General features: G+C 40.6%; 1 protein-coding gene across 7 annotated transcripts in view; it reads left to right on the forward strand.

Moving 5' to 3' along the window:
- Positions 1–12,795, forward strand: part of brpf1 (bromodomain and PHD finger containing 1) — a 48,544-nt gene that overhangs the window by 11,454 nt on the left and 24,295 nt on the right. For 6 of the 7 annotated variants that reach the window (XR_004414680.1, XM_033037135.1, XM_033037134.1 and 3 more), the window contains 2 exons: positions 10,781–10,937; positions 11,387–11,518. Coding sequence is in view for 6 of the 7 variants with exons in the window: in XM_033037135.1 (XP_032893026.1) it covers positions 10,781–10,937; positions 11,387–11,518 (289 nt within the window). In the remaining variant the exon portion in view is untranslated. The remainder of the gene's footprint in view (positions 1–10,780; positions 10,938–11,386; positions 11,519–12,795) is intronic. The other variant, XM_033037139.1, reaches the window with a different exon arrangement.

Here is a 12,795-nt window from a genome sequence, read left to right on the forward strand (position 1 = left end):
TAAGAAGGAACTGCAGATGCTGGAAAATCGAAGGTTGGCACGCATCTTCCTTTCTTCTTCCCGCCCCTCCCCCACCCTCACATCAGTCTGAAGAAGGATCTCGACCCAAAACGTTGCCTATTTCCTTCGCTCCATAGATGCTGCCTCACCCGCTGAGTTTCTCCAGCATTTTTGTCTAACTTGTACTCAATTGTGATGTAAAGTGACAATGCAAAGATAGATTGTGGAATGGAGGTTGTGTTCTGTGAACAAATACAATTTCTATTTTGAATCTTAGCTAAGATTTGCTAATAGCAGCCGTTACAAAGAATGTGGGAATGTGGAATGACAGGCAGCATCTCTGGACAGAAGGAATGGGTGATGTTTTGGGTTGAGACACTTCTTCAGACAGAGGGTCCGAAGCGTCACCTATTCCTTCTATCCAGAGATGCTGCCTGTCCCGATGAGTTACTCCAGTATTTTTTGCCCATCTTAGGCATAAACCAGCATCTGCAATTCCTTCCAAAATATATAGCGTTTCAGGCAAACAATTACCTGCAATGGTTTTGTTTCCTACTGTTGCCTTGTTATTTTTGGTGGCCCTCAACAATCTACCCAAGGCAATATCATCTGAAAACATGTGGTATGTGCTGACATAACTCTATCTTGCTGTTACCTCTGCCAAACCTTCCTCAATACAAAGTTACTAGAGATCTTATCTGACAGTTAACATTTAATGAACTGGTTTCCCCTAAATAATGGGAAAAACAATATAATTGCTTTTGAACCAATCACTAGCCACTGATTTCATCACTATCCTGGCATCATTTGACAGTAATTTTTTCTTATTCTGAATCAGACTGTGTGTGAAATTGGTGCCATATTTGCTTTTAAAGCTCTCATCTATCTATTACCATGTCTCCATTGCTTCAGGCCTTTATAATTTCCGAGGCCGTGCTTCCTGCTACTGTGGCCCTGTATTATATTTTATTCCATACCTTTTCCTTTTTTGATATTGTTGAAACTTCAATTGAGCAAAGTTTGGACCAAATGTCCTCCTGTAGCTCAGGCTCGGATTCTGTTTGATTAGGCTCTGCTTTGGATATTTTGGATACTTTAAACTAAACAGTTTTATTTGAGGGCAAAGTGAAATTTTATAGCATGCGTTGTGCAAGAAATTAAGCATTTATTTAAGAAGAGGTGTATAACTTTCATAGGCTAAGGCCTATGGTAACACATAATTGAAATAACTTGCTCTTAGAAACTCTGAAGTAATGGTTGAATCTATAATGTTAATTGTTCATAGATATTGGAGGTCGTCATTGGGTATTTTTAAGGCAGAGTTTGACAGATTTTTGATTAGCAAGGGTGTCAAGGATTATAGGGAAAAGGTAGGAGAATGAGGTTGAGAGGGAAAGATAGATCAGCCGTGATTGAACGGCAGATTAGATGAGATGGGCCGAATGGCCTAATTCTGCTTCTATAATTTATGAATTTATGGATGATATTCCAGTGTTTAGTGAATTTATGAATCTAATAAAAATATATATTTTTGGTCTGCTGATAATATTTGTTAACTACAGAATTTGGCCCAGTAGGACAGTACATGATAAACCTGATTTCACAGTTCCTCGTGGGTACTTTGAAACAGATGGAGGCGGGTTGGAGATAGTATGTCATTGTTGGGTCGGCTACTGTCTGTAAATTCATTATCCATTGGGTGAGGTTTAAACATTTTTTTTATACTTGCTGTGGACTTTGTATTTCCATAAGGTAAATGCAGCGAATGCTGAGAAACAATGGTTCATTTTCTTGTCTGACTCATTTCATCTGCACCAGGAAAAGTGCTGTGTTAACTTTGTTTCGGTCTAATGAAACTTGACGTGCTTTAGTGGGCGAGTTCATGAGAGGATAAAGGTTCTCACCCGCCCTTCCTACCCACGTTTTCTTTGATTGAAAGCCATTTAACTTGAATGCTGTACTTTTAATTCCACTGGCAGCCCTCTGCTATCTTGCATGTGTGATTCTTTTTTTCATATTACTTAGAATTATAATATTGAGCTTCGATAGACCAGCCTGATTGAGAGTGATGTTGAGAGCATCCTGACAATGGACAGGTTGCAGATATGGGTAAAGCAACTGTCTTGCTTTGAGACATGATAACATTGGCAGCTCTAGTAAGGTTCTCCTCATGGACTAACAAAATTAAAGACTATTTTGGAGCATACTTTATGGTGCTCCACTATGATATTAGTTTGCACGTTGGGGAAGTTTGAGACCTTGTGTTTGATTCAGTGGTTTCCTATTTGAATGTGTTTGGTTATGGGCATTTGGATACTTTTCAATAGATTAAGTGCTTTTTACTCGCCTAAAGGCAGACTGCACAGTTTTTAGCAAGTCGTTTAGCCATGTATTTCCTAATCATCTGCTGCATGCATCTTGCTTAAATAGTTTGCAGCTCTATTTTGTTTCACTATGTACAGTTCTTCCCTATTCTTTAGATTAGCGTAATCTAATGAATGTATTATGTAGTCCTGCATAATGTTTAGTATGTAAACACACAACAAAAAAACAATTATTCAGGAGGCAGTCAAATACTTTGGAGAACATGGGCGAATAGGAAAATAGGAAGAATAAGCCTGTTCTACTACTCTTGTAAGATCCTGGCAAATGTGACCAACACCCTATACTCCACATTTCCTCTCAAACAAAAAAAATACCAATCAGCTTGATGTTTAGTTCTACCTGCAGGTTAGTTAAAAAAAATTTAAGTGCTAAGTGACATTTGCCTTTCCATCGTCTCTGTAACAGTCTTAAAAACATGTATTTTGATGAAAGAATTGTCTTTCTTTCTGAAAGTAATGACTTCCTGCAGGCAGTGTAATCTTCCTTTGAGTAAAAAACACAATCTTAGCAAAACCAATTTAAATATCCATAACCCTAAGTCGTGCAGCAAAAGTGGCTTCTCATTTATGCAGCTTTCGTGCAGCTAGTTTCCACTTTCATCCTCTCTAACCTGAGACGTGACACATACTTGAGATTGATTTAAAACAAAACACTGACACAAAAGAATTATCAATATATAGTAAAGTGTAGGTCGAGGTTAATAATTCAAAGATCGATGACAGCCATGATAGTTTGACGTGTGGTCAGTTAAAGTCAGTGATTGGCTTTGAAACATTGTAGCTCTCACATTGTAGGGAAATGAATCGAGTAAAAGTGAATGAAGTAGCATAAAGTAGCAAACTTAAAGAAGCAGAAGCAAGGAACTGCAGATGCTGGTTTTCAAAAAAGGATACATTGTGCTGGAATGACTCAGCGGGTCAGGCAGCATCTCTGGAGAAAAGGAATAGGTGACGTTTCAGATTGGAACCCTTCTTCAGACCCTGAGAAAGAAGCGTTCCGACCCAAAACACCACCTTTTCCTTTTCTCCGGAGATACTGCCTGACCTGCTGAGTTACTCCAGCACTTTGTGTTTATCTTCAGTATAAACCAGCATCTGCAGTTCCTTCCTACACTTCTTACTTGCCAAGTTTGATTTGGTCCACATCAGCAATACCCTGAGCAGTTCTGCAAAGCCACAGGTAAGGAAGGGATACTTTGGCCTGGGAGCAAGCGTGGCACTGATTTTCTGGGATGATGCCTGGAACTCATGTTAATTGTGAGAGAAATAAGTGGTGTATTCTGTGGTGTTCGGAGGAATGAAAGATTAGATTGAAATTTCCAAAAGGTTGAGGGGAACTGATAGGGTAGATATCGATGAAGGAATACGGTTTAAAAATCAAAAACAGGTCCTCCAAGACTAAAGTAAGAAAGCATTCTTGACCCCAAGACATGGTAACATTTGGACCTATTTTCTACAAATGGCAAGTATTTTTTTATATTTAAATCTGAGATAAACGATTGTTAACTATTTTATGAAAAGAAATGCAGAAAACGTAAGACACCCTTGGTCTTGTTGGAAGGCTTGAGGGGCTAAATGGGCCATTCCTGTTCCTGTGTTTTTAATTATAATTATCCCGGAAATGGCAGACGAACTGAACAGGTACTTTTTGATCTTTCTTCACTAAGGCTCCCAATAATTATACTTTCAACCTCAAAAAGAATTGGAGAACATTTCAGAAAAAACGTGAAATTATCTGATAGGCTCAAACTCTACCTGTTCATGATTTAGTGCAAGATTTCCAGTTTTGCAGACAGAATGTCATCTTTTGGTAATAAAATGGCTCGTGTCATGATCACAACTGCAGATGCAACTTAATTTTAACATTAATGCTGATTCTTTATTTACCCAAATGTAGTTGCCCTGGAAGATGGTGGTGAACTTTCTCTCTGAATGACAGACTCCATACTGATTATCATGTTGAAACAAGGAACTGCTGATGCAGGTTTACAAAAAAAAAGACACAAAGTCCTTGAGTAACTCAGCGGGTCGGGCAGCATCTCTGGAGAACATGGATAGGAGCACCTACCTATCCATGTTCTCCAAAGATGCTGCCCGACCCGCTGAGTTACTCCATCATTTTGTGTGTATCTAAGGTGTAAACCAGCATCTGCAGTTCCTTCCTACCCTACACATGAAGGGCAATTTGCAGAGGGCCAATTAACCTACATACCCGCATGTCCAGGGCTTTGAGTCTCTTTTTATTATTCTGTTGATGGTTCCAATTACCAAATAGTCGTACTGGAAATTGTTAAGATGTTTTTGCTGATTTGACATTCTAAAAAATGATGGAAAGAAGTATGACGAAAAGGGATGCAGAGTTTGTACAATTGATTCAAGCTTACTTTGTTCGTGAATTAGAATGAAAATCGGTTCAAGCACAAACTTGGCAGGTACTATTGTGACAATTTACTCTCTGGGTCTTCCACACTATTTCAATGAGAAAAGGCATAATTGGAAAAGCTCCAATTATGTTGGAAGTTTTCCTATCAATTGTCAGAAATTTAATAGAACAAAGTGTACTAAAATTCCAAGCATTTCTACTGTTACACTTCAGTGTGCATGAGCCCAAAACATATCTTAAAAAAAATAATGTATCTCTACTTGGAATAAATTTCAAATTTGGATCCAACATCATATAGATGTGGACATTGTAAAATGTAATACTTTTAAGCGGCACATTTGGATAGCAGTAGCAGGATCGGTCCGAGTCAGCATGGATTTACGAATCCAGGCAATTCTGGATTTAATGTTGTGCAATGAACAGGATTTGATTAGGGAACTCGAGGTAAAGGAGCCTTTAGGAGGTAGTGACCATAACATGATAAGTTTTAATCTGCAATTTACAAGGGAGAAGGGAAATTCAGAAGTGTCATTATTACAGTCGAACAAAGGGGACTATGGAGCCATGAGTGAGGAGCTGGCCAAAGTTGACTGGAAAGATACCCAAGCAAGGATGACAGTGGAACAACAATGGCAGGTATTTCTGTGCAGGATCAGTTCATTCCAAAGTGGAAGAAAGATTCCAAGGGGAGTAAGGGCTGACTGTGGCTGACAAGCGAAGTCAGGGACAGTATAAAAAGAAGAAGTATAACATAGCAAAGATGAGTGGGAAACCAGAGGATTGGGTAACTTTTAAAGAGCAACAGAAGATAACTAAAAAAGCAATACGTGGAGAAAAGATGAGGTACGAAGGTAAGCTAGCTAAGTATATAAAGGAGGATAGTAAAAGCTTCTTTAGGTATGTGAAGAGGAAAAAATTAGTTAAGACCAAAGTTGAAGACTGAACAAGGTGAATTTATTATGGGGAACAAGGAAACGGCAGATGAACTGAACAAGTACTTTTGATCTTTCTTCATTAAGGAAGTCACAAACAATCTCCCTGATATAGTGGTGGCCAGAGAATCTAGGGCAGGGGTGGGGAACCTGCGGCCTTCTAGGCCTTTAAGTGCAGCCTTTTGAATGAATCCAAATTTTGTAGAACAAATCCTTTTAATTTTATTAATATGTTTCAGCGAAATATTCAACAAAATAATCCTCCCCGACTGACGGACACAATTAAAACATTAGTAAGTCATGAGGGCTATTTTAATAAAATAATGTACATTTTGAAGTATATCTAATTGAAGTTTCTTGGATGCGGCTTTATTAGATTACAGCTAACTTAAAGCAGCATTCCAACATGAAAAGGTTCCCCACCCCTGATCTAGGGTGACGGAGGAACTGAAGGAAATTCACATCAGGCAGGAAATGGTGTTGGGCAGACTGATGGGACTGAAGGCTGATAAATCCCCAGGGCCTGATTGTCTGCATCCTGGAAGCGGCTCCAGAAATCGTCGACGCATTGGTGATCATTTTCCAATGTTCTATAGATTCAGGAACAGTTCCTGTGGATTGGAGGGTAGCTAATGTTATTCCACTTTTTAGGGAAGGCGGGAGAGAAAACAGGGAATTATATCCTGACATCAGTGGTGGGGAAGATGCTGGAGTCAATTATAAAAGATGAAATAGCGGCACATTTGGGTAGTAGGATCGGTCCAAGTCAGCATGGATTTACGAAGGGGAAATCATGCTTGACTAATCTTCTGCTTTTCATTCTTCTTAATCGTTAATCTTTCTTCTTCTCCTTGCCCACCCTCTTCCTCCTCGTCAGGGCATTAGGGTTGATCGCTCATAGAATACAGCATAGGCCAACCTTGGCCTAGTGCAACTATGTCAACCATCATGCCTACCTATTCCTTCATTTAATCTAAATCCATCTCGGCTTTGCTCATTCATGTATGTACATGTCCAATTGCCTCTTAATTGTTTTTACTGTTCCTGCCTCCACAATCTCCTTATTCCAGATACCAACTACACTGAAAAATTTTCCCCTTAGATCCTTTTATGGCGCCCAACCCAGGCGACTATTTGCGTGTTAGCCACAGAAGCAGATCTACAATTGCATATTACAATCGCTCCACACTCTTAAATCTCTATTCCTACAGCAACATTTCTTATACGAAATAGCCGGGGCTATGACAGAAATATTTCAAATGTCATTAGAAACGGGAATAGTCCCCGAGGATTGGCGTACTGCGCATGTTGTTCCATTGTTTAAAAAGGGGTTCTAAGAGTAAACCTAGCAATTATAGACTGTTAGTTTGACTTCAGTGGTGGGCAAATTAATGGAAAAGATACTTAAAGATAATATATATAAGCATCTGGATAAACAGGGTCTGATTAGGAACAGTCAACATGGATTTGTGCCTGGAAGGTCATGTTTGACTAATCTTCTTGAATTTTTTGAAGAGGTTACTAGGGAAATTGACGCGGTAAAGCAGTGGATGTTGTCTATATGGACTTTAGTAAGGCCTTTGACAAGGTTCCTCGTGGAAGGTTGGTTAAGAAGGTTAAACTGTTGGGTACAAATGCAGGAATAGCAAGATGGATTCAGCAGTGGCTGAATGGGAGAAGCCAGAGGGTAATGGTGGATGGCTGTTTGTCGGGTTGGAGGCAGGTGACTAGTGGGGTGCCTCAGGGATCTGTGTTGGGTCCTTTGTTGTTTGTCATGTACATCAATGATCTGGATGAAGGGGTGGTAAATTGGATTAGTAAGTATGCAGATGATACCAAGATAGGGGGTGTTGTGGATAATGAAGAGGATTTCCAAAGTCTACAGAGTGATTTAGGCCATTTGGAAAAATGGCTGAAAGATGGCAGATGGAGTTTAATGCTGATAAATGTGAGGTGTTACACCTTGGCAGGACAAATCAAAATAGGACGTACATGATAAATGGTAGGGAATTGAAGAATACAGTTGAACAGAGGGATCTGGGAATAACCGTGCATAGTTCCTTGAAGGTGGAATCTCATATAGATAGGGTGGTAAAGAAAGCTTTTGGTATGCTAGCCTTTATAAATCAGAGCATTGAGTATAGAAGCTGGGATGTAATGTTAAAATTGTACAAGGCATTGGTGAGACCAAATCTGGAGTATGGTGTACAATTTTGGTCGCCCAATCTGTGAATGGCTCGATTGTAATCATGTATTCTCTTCCCGCTGACTGGTTAGCACGCAACAAAAGCTTTTCACGTGACATTAAACTAAACTGTATAACTGTATAAACCTCTGCCCTCTCACCGTAATCCTACGCCCTCTGATTTTAGATACTCCGACAATGGGAAAGAGACAATGGCTATCTGCCATATCTATGCCCCTCATAATTTTATATGCATCTATCATGCCACATCTCAGCTTCCTTTGTCCCAGAGAAAACAATCCCAGAACATTCAATCCCTTTTTATAATTCGAGCCCTCCAATCCAGGCAATATTTTTTCTGTACCATCTCTAGCTTAAGCACATCTTTCCTGCAGGCGTGACAACCAGAAGTACTCGCAGTACTCCATGTGCAGCCAAACCAAAGTTGTACAACAAACATGTCACACAAATTTTTGTACTCACTGCCTCGGCCCTGCCAAGCACACCATATGTTGTCTTCATCACCATGTCTGCCTGTGTCGTCACTTTCAGAGGATCAATGTACTTGTTTCCCAAGGTCTCCATTCAACGATACTCCCCAATGGCCTTGTCATTCTCTGTGGTAGACACAAAATGCTGGAGTAACTCAGTGGGACAGGCAGCATCTCTGGAGAGAAGGGATGGGTGACGTTTCAGGTCGAGACCCTTCTTCAGACTGATGTCAGGGGAGTGGACGGGACAGAGATAGAATGTAGTCGGAGACAGTGAGACTGGTGGGAAAAGTGGGAGGAGGAGGGGAAAGAGAGAGCGGGAAAGCAAGGGCTATTTGAAGTTAGAGAAGTCAATGTTCATACCACTGGGATGTAAGCTACCCGAGCGAAATTTGAGGTGCTGTTCCTCCAATTTGTGCTGGGCCTCACTCTGACAATGGAGGAGGCCCAGGACAGAATATTCAGATTGGGAATGGGAGGAGGGAGGTAAAGTGCTGAGCAACCGGGAGATCAGGTAGGTTAAGGCAGACTGAGCGGAGGTGTTCAGCGAAACGATCGCCGAGCCTCAGCTTGGTCTCGCCGATATACTGGAGTTGACACCTGGAACAGCAGATACAGTAGATGAGGTTGGAGGAAGTGCAAGTGAACATCTGCCTCAACTGAAAAGACTGTTGGGGTTCTTGGATGGAGTCGAGGGAGGAGGTAAAGGGACAGGTGTATATCCTGCGGTTGCAGAGGAAAGTACCTGGGGAGGGGGTGGTTTGGGTGGGAAGGGACAAGTTGACCAGGGCGTTGTGGAGGGAACGGTCTCTGTGGAAAGCAGAAAGGGGTGGAGATGGGAAGATGTGGCCAGTGGTGGGATCCTGTTGGAGGCGGCAAAAATGTTGGAGGATTATATGCTGTATGCGACGGCTGATGGGGTGGAAGGTGAGGACAAGGGGGACTCTGTCCTTGTTACGAATGGGGGAAGGGGAGCTAGAGCGGAGCCGCAGGATATCGAGGAGACCCTAGTGAGAGTCATATATATAATGGAAGAGGGGAACCTCCGTTTCCTAAAGAATGAGGACATCTCGGGTGCAGATGTGGCAAATGTATGTTTTGCTCTGGTTTAACCAAATTACCATCTTTTAAAAACGTTCTTGCTTCACTTTTTCCAGTTTTGATGGTCTTCTGAAATGTTAACAGTATTTCTCTCTCCATTGATGCGACTTGTACTGTTAAATGGTTCTCGTGTTTTTTCTTTGTAATTCTAGTTACCAGCATCCACGGTGTTTTGTGTTTCTAACACGTTTCTTTGAAATAGTTTTTCAGGAAAGGTAGCGAATGAATTTCAGATATTGGGATTTAGTATGGGGCCCAAGCCTTTTTATTCATTCTCAGGGTATAGACAACACTGGCAATGCTGATGCTGTTTTAGTCAGCCCGAATTGTCTCTGATCTGAGGAGGCAGTTGAAGGTTAACCAAATTGGGGGTCAAGAACCAGACAGGGTAAGGATGGAAGATGTGGATGCAAGGAAATACAGATGCTGGGTTACAGAAAAAGACACAAAGTGCTGGAATAATTCAGCGGGTTAGGCAGCATCTCAGGAGAACATGAATATGTGACATTTCGGGTTGTGATCTTTCTTCAGTCTGATGGTTGTGGGGTGCGGGGAACAAACTGTGGATGGAAGATTACTTTTCCTGGAGGACATTGGTGAACCATATGAATTTGTATGGAAATCTGATATTTTCATTGTTGACATTTCTGAAAACAGTTTTTTTAAATTTCAGAATTAAATAAGTGCTTAAGTTTAAAATACCCAGCATCTGTGGTGAGATTTTGAGCGTATGAAGTCACCTTTCTCTGAAAGTGGCACATCTGCATAATCAGTAGCTAGTTCACCTTTATGGTCACGCGTCACAAGAAATGAACAACTTGATCTTTCACATTTGTTTATCCTATTGTTCTACCAATCTAGTTTAGTTTAGAGATACAGCGTGGAAACGGGCCCTTTGGCCTACCGAGTCCGCGTCGACCAGCAATCCCCACACACTGGTTCTATCTTACACACTCGGGGCAACTTACAGAAACTAATTAACCTTAACTCTTACGTCTTTCGAATGTGGCAGAAAACCGGAGCATCTGGAGAATGCCCACGCTGACATAGGGAGAATGTACAAACAAGCGCCTGTAGTCAGGATCGAACCCTGGTCTCTGGGTGCTGTAAGGCAGCTACTTTACCACTGTGCCACCCAAATGGTTAAGATGAAGATTCTAATTTTAGGCTTTATTATAAAATCTCACTGATACGTTGTTAATTCTATTATGTTATTTCTTGTGCTAATTATGCTGTCATATATTAAGACAGGATGTCGTTATTAATAGAAATAAACAGCATTGCATCTTGACCTTTATGTATAGATTAAGTAAGATCACAGGTCGACTATCGATTCAACGTAAGAGCCAATTCATGCAGCGACTTCACAGCTATTGGACTTTGAAACGACAGTCAAGAAATGGTGTTCCACTCCTTCGGCGGTTACAGTCCCACTTGCAGTCTCAGCGAAATGCAGAACAGGTATGACAGGACTTTATGTACATATGGAGCAAACATATACTTGTTAGCTGGCACCGCCAGTTAGAAAATCGAATAAGGATGGAATAAATTGGGCATTTGGATAGGCTATTTTGGCTGCCCTGCATTTAGAGTTGATAATGTCGTTTTACCATTATCAATATTACATTAACAAACAAAAACGTTTGATCCTAAATTACAACAAATATGGGATTTGAGTTGTCTTCCTCTCAATCCCACTCCAAAGCCAGTAATGGTTCAAATGGAAATGACCATGCTTAACACTCCCTTTCCCCCCCCCCCCCCTCTCTTGCCTCTCCCCTCCTCTGACCACTATCCACTCCCCCACAGCAACTAAAGTATGCTTAAACCAATTTATGCTCCACTTATCCATTTGTTTGCTTGCACAAGAAGCGAGAAAGCCTTTAAAACTCTTTCCTTTTTAATTTTAGAGAGAATCAGAGGAAAAAAATTGTGCACTGAAAGAGCAGCTGAAATCGTGGCAGCGACTGCGTCATGACTTAGAAAGAGCTCGGCTCCTGGTGGAGTTAATCCGGAAAAGGGAAAAGCTAAAGCGTGAGGAGGTTAGACACTCTTAAAATTTCATTTCAAATCTGCCCGTGGGGTTGCTAGGTTATAAATGTTGGCTATCGTGGTCTGTGTTTAGTTTCATTTTAGATTTAAGTTAAAGTATATGTTCATGGATTAAACATCCAGCTTCAGGATGAATAAACTGTGGGTAGTTGGACCCGTGGTCAATTCTGTCTAATGCTGCTCATGTCTGAGTATTGTAAAGATGTATTCATCAATAAAAGGCTGTCAGAGACGACTTTGAAAGAACAGGTCCAGGCAAAGTTGTATAGGAAACTAGAGGCCATAAATACATTATACAGTGTACATATTAAGTTGAAGGTGACATTTCTGAGTATTTCCCTACCCAGAATGAGCAAATGAAACGTTTCCGCAAGGAATAGTTGGGAGAAATAATGTAAGTAAACTTGAGGAGAAATGAGCTCAATGAGTGAGAAATAAATAGTGGGATAAATTGACAGGATTAGATGATGAGAGTGGAGGGAGACCCATGAATTGCATAAGGATCACGATAGACCATTTTTTGCAGTGCTTGGCGAGTATTTGTATCAGTAACTGGCTGGGATGGCAGGTTGGCTGAGGGTAAAAAGTAAAAATGCCTCCTCCCCCAGTCTGGCATTATTGCTTCATTATCTTTGGCAGTTAATATTTTCTACTCATTTCTCTTTCATATTGCCAAGTCTGCAGCTGTGGGGTGAATTTTGCATCAAATTATTTCATGATTATATCCAGGAAAGAAAGTAAAAAATATATTCAGAATTTGTTTTGTGTCCAATGGGACTGTCATATGGCGGTGTTCTGTATTACTAATCAGGATTCATTTAAAACTATTTGATGAGAACAGCAGTTCGTAAGTAAGTCCTTGGAGGCAGGTTTGGAGCAGCCAACCAAAGAGTGAACATGTGAATCCATATTCATTTCATGTTTCTCCTCTCTGTATGAATATGTTTCCACAAAATTAATCACTGACCAATCTTTCAATTACATAACTTGCATTGATGTGAAGCCGAAGGGCCATGTTAAGGCATCCTCCTTGCTCCCAATAATCCCAATGAGATTGGAAGCAGGGTGTTCAACAGCTAAATTGGCAAGCTCTGCACCTTTTCTTAAATTCCAAAGATATGTTTGCTGTACGCCAGCTTACACCCTGGTGTTACATTTACACAATTTTAATTTTGTTATTGTATCTGTCATGTACCTCAATATGTCTACCAAGTTCTCTTTAAGCATTGCCTAAAATACAGGGTTTTGATTTGAATATGTGGATATG

Source organism: Amblyraja radiata, chromosome 18 (genome assembly GCF_010909765.2).
Source record: "Amblyraja radiata isolate CabotCenter1 chromosome 18, sAmbRad1.1.pri, whole genome shotgun sequence".
NCBI lineage: Eukaryota > Metazoa > Chordata > Chondrichthyes > Rajiformes > Rajidae > Amblyraja > Amblyraja radiata.